General features: G+C 46.6%; 2 protein-coding genes across 3 annotated transcripts in view; one reads left to right on the top strand and one right to left on the bottom strand.

Annotated features, from left to right (window-relative positions):
- LOC134984261 (oocyte zinc finger protein XlCOF6-like) overlaps positions 1 to 9,378 on the top strand; it is a 58,041-nt gene extending 48,663 nt beyond the window's left edge. Inside the window, exon 6 of one of the 2 annotated variants that reach the window (XM_063949885.1) lies at positions 6,298 to 9,378. In XM_063949885.1, coding sequence (XP_063805955.1) covers positions 6,298 to 8,123 — 1,826 coding nt within the window. In that variant the 3' untranslated portion in view covers positions 8,124 to 9,378. Of the gene's footprint in view, positions 1 to 6,294 lie in introns of both variants that reach the window. The other variant, XM_063949884.1, reaches the window with a different exon arrangement.
- LOC134984257 (zinc finger protein 208-like) overlaps positions 1 to 17,154 on the bottom strand; it is a 276,214-nt gene that overhangs the window by 193,470 nt on the left and 65,590 nt on the right. The gene's annotated exons all lie outside the window — the stretch shown is intronic.

The raw sequence follows: 17,154 nt of genomic DNA, 5'->3' as shown, positions 1-17,154 counted from the left end.
TCACGACGCATCTGCTCTGTTAGCACGGTTGGATCCTGAACCTTCCCAAGTCTCATCTGGAGCCGACAAGGAGGCTGTCTTTCTTGGGGATGATCCTCGACATGGAGGTGCAGAGGGTGTTTCTCCCGGTGGAGAAAACGTTGGTACAGTCAATGGTCCGGGATGTCTTGAAGCCTACCCAGGTATTGGTTCATCAGTGTGTCTGCCTTCTGGGGAAGATGGTTCCCTTATACGAGGCTCAGCAGTACGGAAGGTTTCATGCTTGGTCCTTTCAACTGGATGTCCCGGACCAGTGGTCGGGATCTCACCTACACATGCACCAGAGGATACGTCTGTCGCCGAAAGCAAGGATTTCACTCTCTGGTGGCTGCAACTGCCTCACCTTCCGGAGGACCGAAGGTTCGGGGTTCAGGACTGGATCCATCCAACCATGGATGCAAGTCTCATAGGTTTGGGAGCAGTCGCTCAAGGGGAGACCTTCCAAGGAAGGTGGTCAAGTCATGAATCCTTTCCAATAAACATCCTGGAGCTAAGAGCCGTGTACAACGGCCTTCTGCAAGCAGCACTCCTTCTACAGGATCGGGCTGTTCAGGTGCAGTCGGACAACGTGACCACCATGGCCTACATAAACCGACAAGGCGGAACGAAGAGCAGGGCTGCAATGTCAGAGGTGAAAAGAATCCTCCTCTGGGCAGAAAGACACGCGGTGGCAATGTCAGCAATCTTCATTCAGGGATTGGACAACTGGGAAGCAGACTTCCTCTGCAGACACCATCTCCATCCAGGACAATGGGACTTCCACCCGGAGGTGTTCGAGGAGGCATCCGGTTGGTGGGGGGTTCCCCACATAGACATGATGGCCTCCTGCCTCAACAAGAAGCTGCAGAAGTACTGTTCCAGGTCGAGAGACCCACAAGCAGTGGCGGTGGATGCACCAGTAACACCGTGGGTATTCCCGTCAGTGTATGTGTTCCCTCTACTTCCTCTCATTCCAAGAGTTCTACAGCTTGTAAGAAGAACAAAGGTTCTGGCAATCCTCATTGCTCCAGACTGGCCAAGAAGGGCTTGGTATGTGGATCTGCTGGATCTACTGCTGGAAGATCCAGTGTCTCTGCCTCTTCGGGAGTATCTTCTAATACAGGGGCCGTTCGCTTATCAGGACTTACCACGGCTACGTTTGACGGCATGGTGGTTGAGCGCCAGATCTTAGCTCGAAAGGGTATTCCGATTGCAGTTATTCCTACCCTGATACAGGCTAGGAAGGGGTAACGTTTAAACATTACCATCGCATTTGGATAAAATGTGTATCTTAGTGTGAATCCATGAAGTTTCCTGCGGTGGAGTTTCAACTTGGACGGTTTCTCCTATTCCTACAAACAGGAGTGGATATGGGCCTGAGATTGGGATCCCTCAAGGTACAGATTTCGGCTTTATCCATTTTCTTCCAGAAACAATTGGCTGCCCTCTCTGAGGTTCAGACCTTTTTGAAGGGGTTCTGCACATCCAGCCTCCCTGTGTGGCGCCGACGGCACCCTGGGATTTGGACATGGTATTGCATTTCCTACAATCAGATTGGTTTGAGCCTCTACAGGAGGTTGAGGTCAAGTTTCTCACGTGGAAAGCTGTCACTTTGCTGGCATTAGCTTCTGTGCAACGTGTGTCTGAATTGGGGGCTTTGTCCTGTAAAAGTACGTAGGGCGGAACTCAGGACACGTCAACAGTTCCTTCCTAAGGTTGTGTCGGCTTTTCATATCAACCAACCTATTGTGGTGCCAGTGGCTACTGACTCCTCAATTGCTTCAAAGGCCTTGGATGTTGTGAGGGCTTTGAAGATCTATGTGAAGAGGTCTGCTCGTCACAGAAAGTCGGACTCTCTATTTGTCCTGTATGATCCCAAGAAAATTGGGTGTCCTGCTACTAAGCAGAATATTTCTCGCTGGATCAGGTTCGCCATCCAGCATGCATGTTCTACGGCAGGATTGCCGTGTCCAAAATCTGTTAAGGCCCACTCCACTCGTAAAGTGGGTTCTTCCTGGCCGGCTCTCCGAGGTGTCTCAGCTTTACCGAGCGGCTACTTGGTCTGGGTCGAACACGTTTGCTAAGTTTTACAAGTTAGATACTTTGGCCTCTAATGACCTCAAGTTTGGTCAAGCACAGTTCTGCAGGAGCCTGTGCGCTATCCCGCCCATTCTGGGTGCTTTGGTACATCCCCATGGTACTAATATGGACCCCAGCATCCTCTAGGACGTAAGAGAAAATAGGATTTTAATTACCTACAGGTAAATCCTTTTCTCGTAGTCCGTAGAGGATGCTGGCCGCTCGCCCAGTGCTTCTTTATCCTGCAGTGGTTTTTTGGTTCAGTACTGCCTGTTCCTAGGTAAGTTCTGCATTCTTTACTGTTTCAGTACTGTTTCAGCTGTTGCTGAGTTTTCCGGCATGTTAGCCGGATTTGCCTGTTGTGTGAGCTGGTATGAATCTCACCACTATCTGTGTATTTCCTTCTCTCGAAGTATGTAGTCTCCTCGGGCACAGTTTCTAGACTGAGTCTCGTAGGAGGGGCATAGAGGGTGGAGTCAGACCACACTATTAAACTCTTAAAGTGCCAATGGCTCCTGGTGGACCCATCTATACCCCATGGTACTAATATGGACCCCAACATCCTCTACAGACTATGAGAAAAGTATTTACCGGTAGGTAACCAAAATCCTATTATTTCTCTAAGAAATCGGGGATGTCTGGTGTTAGGGGGACATATATATTATGAATCTTCCCAACTAGAATCAAAGATCTGCCGTTGCAATCCACCCACTTGCTTTCCAGGTGATAGGGGCAGGATCTATGGGAAAGGATGGCTACACCACAGGAGATAGAGCATGTTGGGTAGTTATTGGTAAACTGAGGGGGAGAGTGCAATGGAACATGTGATTCCTGAGTGGCTACCACCGCCACCTTCTGGTCAGTGAAATATTTTATTGCAAGACGTCTCTTACGGGGAGAATTAAGACCTTTTACATTAAGACTTAAAAACTTCACCGTGATAGAGAGAGATCAGATCATGGTATGAAACATCTAGGATCATCTGTGTAAATTCCAATAGAGTCTGTAGGACGTGTGCATAGTTCAAATGATCAAATAACAGAAAAAATAAAATAGGGAACAAAAATGGGAGACAAACAAAAATAGCGTCCATAAATAAGCTAGAGGTTCCGTCACTAGGGTACCGTGACAGAAAGGTAGAAAAAGGTGGTGGTCGGGCCTAAAAGGGAAACCCACCGACTACCCCAAGTAGCCATACGAGAGGGCAAAATATAGTCATCATAGTAACAATTGTAGAAAGAAATATCAAATATAGCATAACATACTGTACTACTATTCTTAATGTCAATGTAACCAAAGGAGGTAAAGGCCAAGAACATGTCCTGTTATCCAGTTTATGTACTACCAATACTGTTATAAGAGCAACAAGATGTTAAAGACGAATCAGTCTTGCTTTGCCTGAACACCTAAGCATTCTAGAAAGGTATTATGAAACGTAACAGTGGAAAGAATTTCAGACCGTAGAGCAATTAAATAGCATAGGAAAATAAAGAGTAAAAAATATATGTTTTAAACTAATAACAAGAGCAAATAAATCTGGCCCAAACATAGATCCATGCCCAGTAACTTAGTCCCAGTTGGCACATGTTACAGTAGGAAACAAACTCTGAGTGTCTGCAAAAGTCTTACTACTTTATCATATTACTTTGAGACGGAAGACAACTCCTCCGGGATTGGTTTAGGTTAAGTGTCATGAAGGACTGTCAACAGGAATGTCCCACTTTTTCAGAATAGCAGGAGAAATATCTGCAGATTATCCAGGCACTCAGCTGTGGATGAGGAAGACAAAGCGGCTCGTAGAATGCGTTCTTTAATATGAAAAAAGTGGACTCTGAGCAGAGTGTCCCTTGGTGCTTGGATAGGGGCCTGTTTGGACTTTGGGAGTCTATGTATCCTATCAATAAGAAGGTCCGCGGCAGAAGCCTTCAGTGAAAGTTTCTGAAAAGAGGACCATGGCATAATCATAGAGCTCAGCATTTGTAACAGAATCCGGAACGCCCATTATTCTGATATTATTTCTCCGAGACTTGTCTTCTAAATCAATGACTTTATCACGAATAGAGACCGGGTCTTCCTGAAGGGTGTCATGTGCTGAAATCAGATCTTTGTGAGACGCAACAATCTCTTTCATCTTAGTCTGTACGAGTGCCAATCTCACTGATATCAGACCTCAAAGCTTGAATATTAGAGTTAAGTTCTGAGGTTAGTTCAGTCCTTAAATGTAGGTAACATAGAATGTATAGAGTGTAGAATAACAGGATCCTCTAGAGTGTCTTAAGACGTCTCCAGCCATTACAGCTGGGCTGTGCATCTGACAAGAAGAAGCAGATGATGTTGTAGCAGTCTCAGATGGACCACCTGAATTCGAGGTACCAAAGACATGGACAGGCAGGGCCGATTTGGTACCTTTTAACCTTTTTTGGAGGAATGGTAAGCTGACTACAGAGAGACTGACCTCTCTGAGATAGGAAAATACAAACAATCTGTAAATAAAAGGAGCAGTAGTACGCTGTCAGGAGGTTACATCAAGATGACTCAGTTCAAAATGACATTCTTAGTTGGGATGACGGGGGTATCCAAGCCAAAATTTCAAGTAAACCTGATGTAATGCAACTCAAATAACACAGTAATGAGCGAGAAATTTCACTAGAGGTCAGCGTGATCACAGACGTGAAGTACTCAGCACAGAGAGACACAAATGGCTACATATATTCAGTGATAAATCCACAAAATAATATACTGTGAGGTTGTAATCAGAGTGTAATGAGCTGTACTCAGACGATACTTGATACTGGGCTCTGCATGTAGACTGAGAGGAAGTAGATGATAGTGGTACCATATAAATAGAAGGTAGTTTCACCTCCAGGCAAATACTTCAATTTAGTGTAGTGACCCCGGTCCAGCCGTCAGGACATTTATTTAGCAGCTTATATAAATTTTACACCTTATTGAAAGCAGAAGGCAAAGCATGTGATGGTCGGGCGCCATGATCCAAAATGGCAGCCACCTCACCTCCCAATATCGCCGCCGGGCTCCAGTGACTGTGGGCAGCCCGTTCTGTCCCCAGAAGTAGTGGGAGCTGTGCACCTGTGTGATCGGGAGAGCAAGTCCTCCCGCCTGAGCCAAAAGCTCCTCCAAGTTAGGGGTCCGGAGCGTGCAGGAAAGACTAGGCACACTTAGCCCCAGACTACAGCCCATGACTTCAGCAGCCTCGCTAGGCTGCGGCAGTGAACAGTGCCCGGAGTGAGCGGAGCGAGTGGCTTTTGCACAGTAGGAGTAGGGGACTTAATAAATTGGGACTTGGTCCCAGTGGTGGCTGAGAGCTATCAGGTAGGGTAGATAAGAAGCCACTTAGGGGTGACAGGTGTGGTACATCCCTGCAAAGGCAGATCCAATCTCTTTCTCATCAGACTCTGCTGTCTTCCCTGCACTCTCACTCAGATGTTCATTGCTGTCAGTAGCACACGTATGAGAAGCAGAAGTATGGCGGCAGCTGTATAGATTCTGATATGTAATTCTCTATATCATACTTACCGTACACACATCATCCTTATTACAAGTGAGAGAATAGAGGTAAGACACTGATGATGGGGGGTGTAAAAGTGGATTATAACCTAGCAGATGATGATTGCAGTGTATTATATGGTGTATTGCATGTAAAGTACCTTGTTCCACACTTACTCTGCTGTAGCAATATACCTTATGTAAGGGTGAGTAACACATGTACAGGCTTACCAGCGTATGAGCACACCCATAAAGGAATGCTACCTTACCAATGCTTCCAGGAGTAACGTTAGGAGACTTTTCTCTGATCCATCAGCTCATATGACTGATGTTATTGTTCATCTAGAATCTCCAATTCATACGATATGTTCCCCATCCATTGTTCTACATTGGTGCTGACATAGGACATGGTGTGTGACTACATCTCCATTTATACTTCATGGTTAGTTACCAGTACAAGAGAGAGAGATATCTAAGTCTTATTATAATATTACATTTGTTATTGTGAGTGTTCTCAGAAGGGTGGACAAAATGATAGTCTGAGACACAATATTATAAAGCCTACATTAACAGTTATGTTTTATTATGTACACACATTTACAATTAAGTGTCCCAGAGAGTCGTCTTCTATTGTTTACAAGATTAATATTGTTACAGGAAAATTAATATTTCCATAATGTATTTTATTTCCAGCAGATGGACACGCAAGCAGGAATATCTCAGAAGGACATCTAATGTTATCCCCGGATTGTGACATAAAAGATAATGACAGCAGACAGGATTCTCCAGGAGATAACCCCATTACCCCAATTATACATCCAGCTCTATCAGCTGATCCCTCTGATCCTGGGAAATGTTCTCCTGATCACTCTGATATTGGTGCATCTGTTACAGCTCTGAGAGTAGATACAGTGTTTCCCTGTTCTATAGATGCCAAATGTTTTACACAGAACACAAAGCTTATCACCCATCAGGCAGCTAAGGCAGGTGAGAAGCCTTTTCCATGTTCTGAATGTGGGAAATGTTTTACATACAAATCATATCTTGTTAGACATCAGAAAAGTCACACAGGTAAGAATACATTTCCATGTTCTGAGTGTGGGAAATGTTTTGCACATAAATCATATCTTATTAAACATCAGAGAAGTCACACAGGTGAGAAGCCATTTTCTTGCTCTGAGTGCGGGAAATGTGTTACACGAAAATCACAACTTGTTGCACATCTTAAAAGACACACAGGTGAGAGGCCATTTCCATGTTCTGAGTGTGGGAAATCTTTTATACAGAAATCACATCTTGTTAAACATCAGCGAAGTCACACAGGTGAGAATACATTTCCATGTTCTGAGTGTGGGAAATGTTTTACACCCAAATCGTGTCTTATTATACATCAGAGAAGTCACACAGGTGAAAAGCCATTTTCTTGCTCTGAGTGTGGGAAATGTTTTACACGGAAATCAAATCTTGTTAAACATCAGCAAAGTCACACAGGTGAGAATACATTTCCATGTTCTGAGTGTGGGAAATGTTTTACACATAAATCATATCTTATTGAACATCAGAGAAGTCACACAGGTGAGAGGCCATTCCCATGTTCTGAGTGTGTAAAATGTTTTGGACACAAAGCAGATCTTATTAAACATCAAAGAAGTCACACAGGTGAGAAGCCATTTTCTTGCTCTGAGTGCGGGAAATGTGTTACACGAAAATCACAACTTGTTGCACATCTTAAAAGACACACAGGTGAGAGGCCATTTCCATGTTCTGAGTGTGGGAAATCTTTTATACAGAAATCACATCTTGTTAAACATCAGCGAAGTCACACAGGTGAGAATACATTTCCATGTTCTGAGTGTGGGAAATGTTTTACACCCAAATCGTGTCTTATTATACATCAGAGAAGTCACACAGGTGAGAAGCCATTTTCTTGCTCTGAGTGTGGGAAGTGTTTTACACGGAAATCAAATCTTGTTAAACATCAGCAAAGTCACACAGGTGAGAATACATTTCCATGTTCTGAGTGTGGGAAATGTTTTACACATAAATCATATCTTATTGAACATCAGAGAAGTCACACAGGTGAGAGGCCATTCCCATGTTCTGAGTGTGTAAAATGTTTTGGACACAAAGCAGATCTTATTAAACATCAAAGAAGTCACACAGGTGAGAAGCCATTTTCTTGCTCTGAGTGCGGGAAATGTGTTACACGAAAATCACAACTTGTTGCACATCTTAAAAGACACACAGGTGAGAGGCCATTTCCATGTTCTGAGTGTGGGAAATCTTTTATACAGAAATCACATCTTGTTAAACATCAGCGAAGTCACACAGGTGAGAATACATTTCCATGTTCTGAGTGTGGGAAATGTTTTACACCCAAATCGTGTCTTGTTATACATCAGAGAAGTCACACAGGTGAGAAGCCATTTCCATGTTCTGAGTGTGGGAAATGTTTTACACAGAAATCGCATCTTTTTAGACATCAGAAAAGTCACAGGAGAGAATCCATTTTTTTGCTCTGAGTGCGGGAAATGTTTTACACATAAATCACATCTTGTTAAACATCAGCGAAGTCACACAGGTGAGAATGTATTCCCATGTTCTGAGTGTGGAAAATGTTTTGGACACAAATCAGATCTTATTAAACATTATAGAAGTCACACAGGTGAGAAGCCATTTTCTTGCTCTTAGTGGGAAATGGTGTTTAAGTAAATCACATCTTGTTATACATCAGAGAAGTCACACAGATGAGAAGCCATTTCCATACCCTGAGAAGTAAATCAGCTCTTTTTGCACACAATAGACATCACTCAGGTGAGGAAACATTTAATCTTCTGGAGTATACTTATCATTGCCCTGTGTTCTTCAAGGTTCTTATCCTATCTCCTATGCTATTTGCAATATACATGCAACCGCAGGGTGAAATAATCAGATGTCATGCCCTCATCTACTACTGCTATACAGATGACCTGTCTTTTGCTCCGGGTACTGAGAACCCAGTACCAATCCTAAATGGTTGTCTAGTTGAGCTCCAGGTATAGGTGATGCCAGTTGACTGTGACTCAGTCCTGGTGAAACAAGTACACATGATAGAAGCTCACCGTCAAAGGGCAGGGCTACAACTCAGCTTTGCAAACCAATGCTTGGGGGTTCAGAGTTACATAATGCTGATCCTGTGTGGAATCTTGGTGTCCTGGATTGTGGAGTGACACTTAGACATCAGGTATCAGCCACAATCAGATCCTCATCCGAAGAACATAGCCAGACTCCAGCACTTATTTCCCTCAGAAGATCTACCTACAGTCATACATGTACTTGTATCATCACACATAGACTACTGCAATGTCCTCTACCTGGGTCTCCCAGCAAAATAATTGCACCGTTTGTGGCTTGTACTGAATGTAGCAGCCAGGCTTTTACCTAACCAGCCCGTTCCTGCCACACCACACCCATTCTCTGCTCCCTTCACCGGCTGCCTGTAAGATGGTGACTCTATTACATAATCTTACTGACTCAGCCCACCATGACCAGGGTCCATGGTACCAGAAGCAGCTTCTGCCTCTTTACTGCCCTGCTTTCTAACTTCCACCTGCAGATGAAGGACTGTTAACGGTACTACCAAGAATCCCCAAGCAGTGCTGAGATGTCAGGGGGGAGACAGGGTGGGTGGCAGTAGTGGGGAGGGGAGACAGGGCGTGCGACAGTTCGCAGCCACCAGGAGAATAAAATTCTGGCTTTCTTGACTGGGTGGGTGGCAGTAGTTGGGGGAGACAGGACTGGCAGTAGTGGGGGGAGACGGTGGGTGGCAGTAGTGGGGGAGACAGGACGCTGGCAGTAGGGGGAGGCAGGTGGATGGCAGTAGTGGGAGAGACGGTGAGTGGCAGTAGTGGGGGAGAAAGGTTGGTACTAGTGGGGGCAGAGTCAGGGCAGGTGGCAGTAGTGGGGGAGAAAGGGTGGTGGCAGTAGTGGGGTGAGACATGGCGGATGGATGTAGTAGGGAGGGACAGGGCGGATGGTCGCAGTGCAGTACCAAGGGGTGCTGGAGGCAGTAAAGAGGTGTATGGGTCCAGTACAGAATCCGTTGATAATTAGACTTAATGATTATTTTGCTTCCTTATGTCTATTCCCTTGTATACGTTACTGTTATTTGCTGTGTCAGCCTTTATGTGTGTTCTGTGTAATAATCCTGAAAGTAGTGCTGCTACCGATCTCATATCATTTGTAGTAACTTGGAAAAGATGAGATATGAGGTGCACTCTGGAAGCTTATATGGGGTTAATAAGAGATGAGCGCAGATGTGACATCACGCAGCCCCCCGTAAAATGGTCCTGGCCCCCCGTGTTCACGCCTCAGGGATGTGGCCACAATGTGTGTCTGCGCGGCCGCTGCGCACTTGCATTTTGTCACCACCAGCAAACCGCTGCAGGACGCTATTGCGGCTGGGTCTGAATGACCCCCATAGGGTTTTGGCTCTCCTGATCTGTTTTACTTACCTGCAATACTATAATGTTACTTGAATTGTTTCTGTGCTTTAAAGGATATTTTATCCATGTTGTGCAGACTAAAGTATTTTTTAATTTTAAAATATAGAGAAAAATCTGTGTATTAAAGATATGAAATAAAGTTGTTTAAAAACGAAAGATTTCCGTTGAGTCTTTTTATGTGTCTGTGTATTATCTTATTTCCAGATAATTGTCGCTATGGTGACAGAAACAATTTCCTGTTAATGTGTCACTTGCATTGTTACTTTTGTGTCCAGCGAGTGGGCTCGGAAATGTTATCCTTTTCCTCGCAGCCCCAGTTGCTGGAGAAAATGAAGGAGGAGCTGTTGACGGGTCACGTTCCGCTTGAGTTGACAATTTTCTCACCAGCAGGTCTTTCCACCTCTGCAGACTTGTGTCCGGAAAGAGAGATACAACGTAGGCTATGTTAAACACCAAGAGAATGATTATTATGCTTCCTTATGTCTAATCCCTTGTATGTGTTACTGTTATTTGCTGTGTCAGCCTTTATGTGTGTTCTGTGTAATAATCCTGAAAGTAGTGCTGCTACCGATCTCATATCATTTGTAGTAACTTGGAAAAGATGAGATATGAGGTGCACTCTGGAAGCTTATAGGGGGTAATCAGAGATGAACCCAGATGTGACATCACGCAGCCCCCCGGAAAATGGTCCTGGCCCGCCCGCATTTACCCCTAGGGATGCGACCACAATGTGTGTCTGCGCAGCCGCTGTGCACGTGCATTTTGCCACCACCAGCAAACTGCTGCGCGGCGCTATTGCGGCTTGGTCTGAATGACCCCCATAGGCTTTTGGCTCCTGATATGTATCTGTTTTACTTATCTGCAAAACTGAAACCCTGAATTGTTTCTGCTTTAAAGGATATTTCTCTTATGTCATAGAGGTCCACTAGGAGCCATGGGCACTTTAAAAGTTTCACAATGTGGGCTGGCTCCTCCCTCTGTGCCCCTCCTACCAGACTCAGTGGTCACAGCTAGGGGAGCTCCTAGGAGTTTTCTTAGTTTTATTGTTTTCTAGAGTCTAATTTTTTACAGGAGGCTGTTTGGCACCAGTCTGCCGGCTTCGTGGGACTTAGGGGGGAGAATGGGCGAATTAATACACAGTTACTGGCTCCATTACTCCGCTGATAGGACACTGAGTTCCTGAGGGATATGTCCGCAAGCCCCACCATGGCGACCGCACACTCCAGCAGCACGCCGCCACCCCTACAGAGCCAGAAGACTGAAGAGTAGTGGGTATGGCGGCACAATGGTGGGAGCGCAGCTCTGGTTTCAGGCTGCACTCCAGGAAGGCTCAGCAACATATTAACTGTATGTCAGCGCTATGAGGGGCGTTCTGAGCCAGCAAGACTACCCTACGTTGGTCTGACTGGGGCTGTGTCCCGCTGTCAGACATAATACCACAAGGCCAGTATAAACAAAAGTGTGGGAAGCCGCGCGCCATTAGATGGGGGGCGGGGCTTCCACTCAGGGCAGACCCAGCAGCTCACCAGCGCCATTTTCTCCCTGCAGATCTCACTACAGGATGCTGACAGAGAAGCGCTGCCCCTCCAGACAACTCCAGCATACCTCTGCAGTACCCGGGAGTAATAGAGGGGGGAGTGTAATTAAATGGTACTGGCTGCCCTATTAAGGTTAATTAGTCAGTGCCAGGCTTTTATACTATTAGCCAGATAGGGTGCTGTGTGGCTGGTTCCTCATACTCTGTGACTCTCTGAAGGTACTCTGGGGGAAACTGACATTTTCCTGTGTGTGTGTGCGCATATATCCCACATTACCATGTCAAGGGACTGTGAGGGTCATTCTGAGTTGATCGTAGCTGTGCTAAATTTAGCACAGCTACGATAAATCACACTGACATGCGGGGGGACGCCCAGCACAGGGCTAGTCCGCCCCGCATGTCATTGCCGGCCCCCCACAGAAGTGCTAAGGCATCGCTCCCGGCCAGCACAGCTTTAGCCGAGAGCTTGTCATCGCTCTGCAGCTGCGGCCCACCACCCGTTTGGTACAGCCACGCCTGCATTGGCCGGACCGCTCCCACAAAACGGCGACCAAATGCCTCGATTCCGCCCCCTCCCGCCCAGCGACTGCCTCTGCCTGTCAATCAGGCAGAGGCAATCGCATCCCTGATACGGCCTTCGGCTGGCTGGTGCATGCGCAGTAGGGACCCAATTGCTCGACTGTAACAAAAAGCAGCGAGCGAACGGGTCACAATGACCCCCTGTGTGTCTAGTACTGCAGAGTGTTATCTTCTCCAGGGGAGTCCCTGCTGTGTACTCAAAACAGTACACCTCAGGCTTCTGGGTCTGAACCCGTTTGGGTGGACTCCATAAAGGGTATGATATCAAATATCTGTACCAGATTATCCCATACTGAGAGACGCAGTTTTTGAGAATCTGTGGAGGATCTGATGAATAAGGATTCAGCCCCCACAACTGCGCCTCTCACCCCACCCACATGTCCACAAAAGCCTACACTGGCCCAGATAATGCATGCTGACACTGATACCGACGCCTCATATACAGGGGATGGTGAGGTGGATCTGGGGGGAGATGCAGCTCCTGCCCGAGGGGTACAAGCTATGATTGCGGCCATTAGGGATATTTTGCAGATAACTGAGAAGGTTCCTGTTCAGGAAGAGGAATATTATTTTAAAGTAAATAAGAAATCCTCGGTTACCTTCCCTGCATCAAAGGAGTTAAACTCCCTATTTGAAGGAACCTGGGAAAACCCAGAGAAAAAATTCCAAATCCCTAAGAGGCTGCTCATTTCTTTCCCTTTCCCTCAGGAGTATAGGAAGAAGTGGGAAAACCCACCTATTGTGGACGCGTCTGTGTCTAGATTGTCAAATAAAGTTGTTTTACCTGTTCCTGGTACAGCCTCCTTATAGGATCCGGCTGACCACAAGATTGAGACTACGCTCAAATCACTATACACTGCTACAGGAGTGGCTCACAGACCCACTATTGCTTGTGCGTGGACTTCTAGGGCCATAGTAAAGTGGCACCTCAGGCACCTTACTAGATGATTTAGAGTCCATAAATGGGAGTGACATTGACATCTTTTTACATCACATACAGGATTCCGCAGGCTTCATGGTGGAGGCCATGAAGGAAATTGGCCTGCTTAATGCAAGGGCCACAACTGTGGCAGTTTCGGCATGCAGGGGACTGTGGCTAAGCCAATGGACTGTTAACACAGAATCCAAGAAAAGTGGAGATCCTGCTCTTCACAGGTGAGGCCCTGTTACGTGGATATCCAAGGCAGCTGCAGGTAAGTCGACATATCTTTCTTTCGCAACTACACAAGCTAGGAAATCATATCCTACACCTACACTGCAGTTCTTTTGGGCTGCAAAGTTTAAAAATCAGTCCCAGGGTTCCTCCACTTCCTTTAGAGGAGGTTGAGGAAAATCCAGAAAACTGGCAGTGACAGGTTCCCAGGAACAGACCTCAGGTTCTGCTTCCTCAAAACCTTGAGCATGACGGTGGACCTCATTGCCTGGAGACCAGGCAGGTGGGAGCAAGGTTAAAAGATTTCAGTCACATCTGGGCGACATCATGCCTAGACCCCTGGGTAAAAGATATTGCCCAGGGATACAGACGGGAGTTTCAATAACTCCCACCTCACAGATTCATCAAATCAGGTTTACCAGCTTCTCAGGAGGACAGTACAATCCTGCAGGAGGCTATTCAAAAATTGGTGCAAACACAAGTCATTGTTCCAGTTCCACCTCAACTACAGAACAGTGGTTATTACTCCAATCTGTGGTACCGAAACTGGGCGGTTCGGTAAGACCGATATTGAACCTAAAATCATTGAACCCTTGAGGGTATTGAAATTCAAGATTCAGTCTCAGAGCAGTAATCTCAGGTCTGGAGGAGGGGGAATTCCTGGTATCCCTTAATATCAAGGATGCGTATCTTCACATTCCGATCTGGCAGCCTCACCAGGCTTATCTAAGGTTTGCACTACAGGACTGTCTCTATCAGTTCCAGGCACTGCCATTTGGCCTCTACTGCACCGAGGGTATTCACCAAGGTCATGGCAGAGATGATGCTCCTCCGCAAGCAGGGAGTGAACATAATTCCATATCTGGACGATTTACTGATAAAAGCATTTTCCAGGGAAAGGTTGTTGCAGAGTACTACTCTCTCAACTCATCTACTTCAGGATCATGGATGGATTCTGAACCTTCCAAAAACACGTTTGGAGCAAACAAGGAGACTTCCCTTCTTAGGGATGATACTCGACATGGAAGTTCAGAGAGTGTTTCTTCCATTGGAAAAAGTGTTGGTGATCCAGTCAATGGTCCAGGATGTCCTGAAGCCAGCCCGGGTATCGGTTCATCAGTGCATTCGCCTTCTGAGGAAGATGGTAGCCTCCTACAAGGCACTGCAGTACGAAAGATTCCATGCAAGATTCTTCCAGCTGGATCTCCTGGACAAGTGGTCCAGATCACATCTTCACATGCACCAGCGGATACGCCTGTCACTGAAAGCCAGAATTTCACTTCTCTGGTGGCTGCAGACTTCTCACCTGATCGTAGGCCACAGATTTGGGATTGAAAATTGGATTCTTCTAACCACATATGCAAACCTTAGAGGTTGGGGAGCAGTCACCCCAGGGGGAAAACTTCCAAGGAAAGTGGTCAAGTCAGGAAGCCATCCTTCCAATAAACATTCTGGAACTAAGGGCAGTATACAATGCCCTTCTACAAGCGGCATATCTTCTAAGAGATCAAGACATTCAGGTTCAGTCGGACAATGTAACGGCGGTGACCTACATAAACCGACAGGGCGGAACGAAGAGCAGAGCTGCACTGTCGGAGGTAACAAGAATTATTCTCTGGGCAGAAAGACATGCATTGGCTCTGTCGTCAATCTTCATTCCAGAAGTGGACTACTGGGAAGCAGACTTCCTCAGCAGACACAATCTCCATCTAGGAGAGTGGTGCCTCCACCTGGAGGTGTTTGCGGAGGTTACAAGCCAGTGGGGAGTACCTCAGATAGACATAATGGCCTCTCGTCTCAACAAGAAGCTCAGGCGGTACCGTTCCAGGTCGAGATACCTGCAAGCAGTGGCCGTGGATGCGCTGGTAACTCTGTGGTTGTTTCAGTTAGTATATGTGTTCCCTCCACTTCTACTCATCCCAAGGATTGTCAGTAGAATCAAAAGAACAAGGCTTCAGGCGATCCTCATTGCTCCGGACTAGCCAAGAAGGGCTTGGTACGCGGATCTTCTGGAATTACTCATAGAGGATCCGAGGCCTCATTTCTTTGTGAGGACCTTCTGCAACAGGGGCTGTTTGTTTATCAAGACTTACCACAGCTACGTTTGATGGCATGGAAGTTGAGCGCCAGATCTTAGCTTGGAAGGAGATTCTAAACAGGGTGATTCCTACTCTGATCCAAGCTAGGAAGGGAGTAACATCTAAGCATGTATCTTGGTGTGAATCCAAAAAGTTTCCTGTGGTAGAGTTTAAACTGGGGCGTTTCCTCTTCTTTCTGCAAGCTAGTGTGGATGTGGGCCTACACCTAGGCTCCATAACGGTCCAGATTTCGGCCTTGTCCATTTTCTTTCAGAAACAATTGGCTGCTCTCCCTGAGGTTCAGACATTCTTGAAAGGGGTTCTTCAAATCCAACCGCCCTATGGCACCTTGGGATCTTAATGTGGTGTTACAGTTCCTGCAATCGGATTGGCTTGAGCCTTTACAGGAGCTAGATGTAAAGTGTCTTACATGGAAGGCTGTCACACTGTTGGCCTTGGCATCAGCAAGTCGTGTGTCAGAATTGGGGGCATTGTCACACCAGAACCCCTACTTGGTTTTTCATGAAGATAGTGTTACGATCCAGATGCTCAGGACAGGGGAGATCTTATGCAGTGAGTCCAGAGCACCAGGACGTGATGTAGGGATAGGGAAATGGAATGGAAATAGCCCCTAGCACCCTACCTCCGTTGTCTTACCCGTGTTGTCAATTCACGCCTGAATGACTGGTTTCTTGGGCCCACGGCAGCCGCGTTTGAAGGGCGGATTAGGTCTGCCCAACTCCGATGCCCCAGGTCTTAAAGGGAGACAAAGTGTGAACTGAGACAGGGTAATAACAAGGGGACCTCTAACGGAAACAACCAAGCTAGGGGCTACTAACTACCTAAAAACTAAACGTATGTGCAGCACGCCGCCAAAGGAAAAAGAACTACAAAGGATACCACTGTCCACTCCCCCACACAGCACCACCGAGTTCCGGGGAGGACAGTGAAAGCGGAAACCTCTGCAAAAGCACCAACTCAAAGAAATGCAAATACTAGAGGGAAGGGAGCAGGATCGACCAGATGCAGCTGACCAAGAACAAACTTCTACAAGGCAGGAACAGCATACAGGAAGCTATCACCGGCATTTGTGTGAGACACTGTGGAGGCATATAACAGGGAACCCTCCAATGGCAGTACAGAGCTTAATTGATAAATGTCGTGCAGCTGCCTTGCTGCACGACCAGGGGAGAACAGGTGAGTAATCTTATGGCAACGTGGAACGCGGTCCACCTGTGGCGTCCCCGTTGCCATGGACCCGGCGGCCCTGCACGCACGGCGCCCTAGTGTTGCCAGGGACCCGGCAGCTATCGTGCGCACGGCGTCCCGGCATTGCTAGGCGCCGTGTGGAAGCAGGGAGAGAGAGAGGCGTGGCGGCCGTGACCGCTGCTCTGTCAGGGCACGGCCGAACACTGCCGCACCTAACAGTACCCCATCCCCCTTGAGGAGGGGTTAAAGAACCCCTAGAGCCGGGTTTCTGAGGAAACTCCTGAAAGAATATCTTCTTAAGTTTAGGAGCATGTAAATCCTTATCCAACACCCAAGACCTTTCTTCAGGGCCATAACCTTTCCAGTGGACCAAAAAATAAAGCCGGCCACGAGAAAGCTTAGAATCTAAAACCTTCTCCACCAAGAACTCTTGTTGCCCCTGAACATCCACCGGAACTCTAACCCAGGAAGTCCTCCGAGGAAATCTCCTGGAAGAAAAATACTGTTTCAAAA

The sequence above is a fragment of the Pseudophryne corroboree genome (genome assembly GCF_028390025.1).
Source record: "Pseudophryne corroboree isolate aPseCor3 chromosome 3 unlocalized genomic scaffold, aPseCor3.hap2 SUPER_3_unloc_45, whole genome shotgun sequence".
Lineage (NCBI taxonomy): Eukaryota > Metazoa > Chordata > Amphibia > Anura > Myobatrachidae > Pseudophryne > Pseudophryne corroboree.
This window is presented reverse-complemented; position numbering and strand designations above follow the sequence as displayed.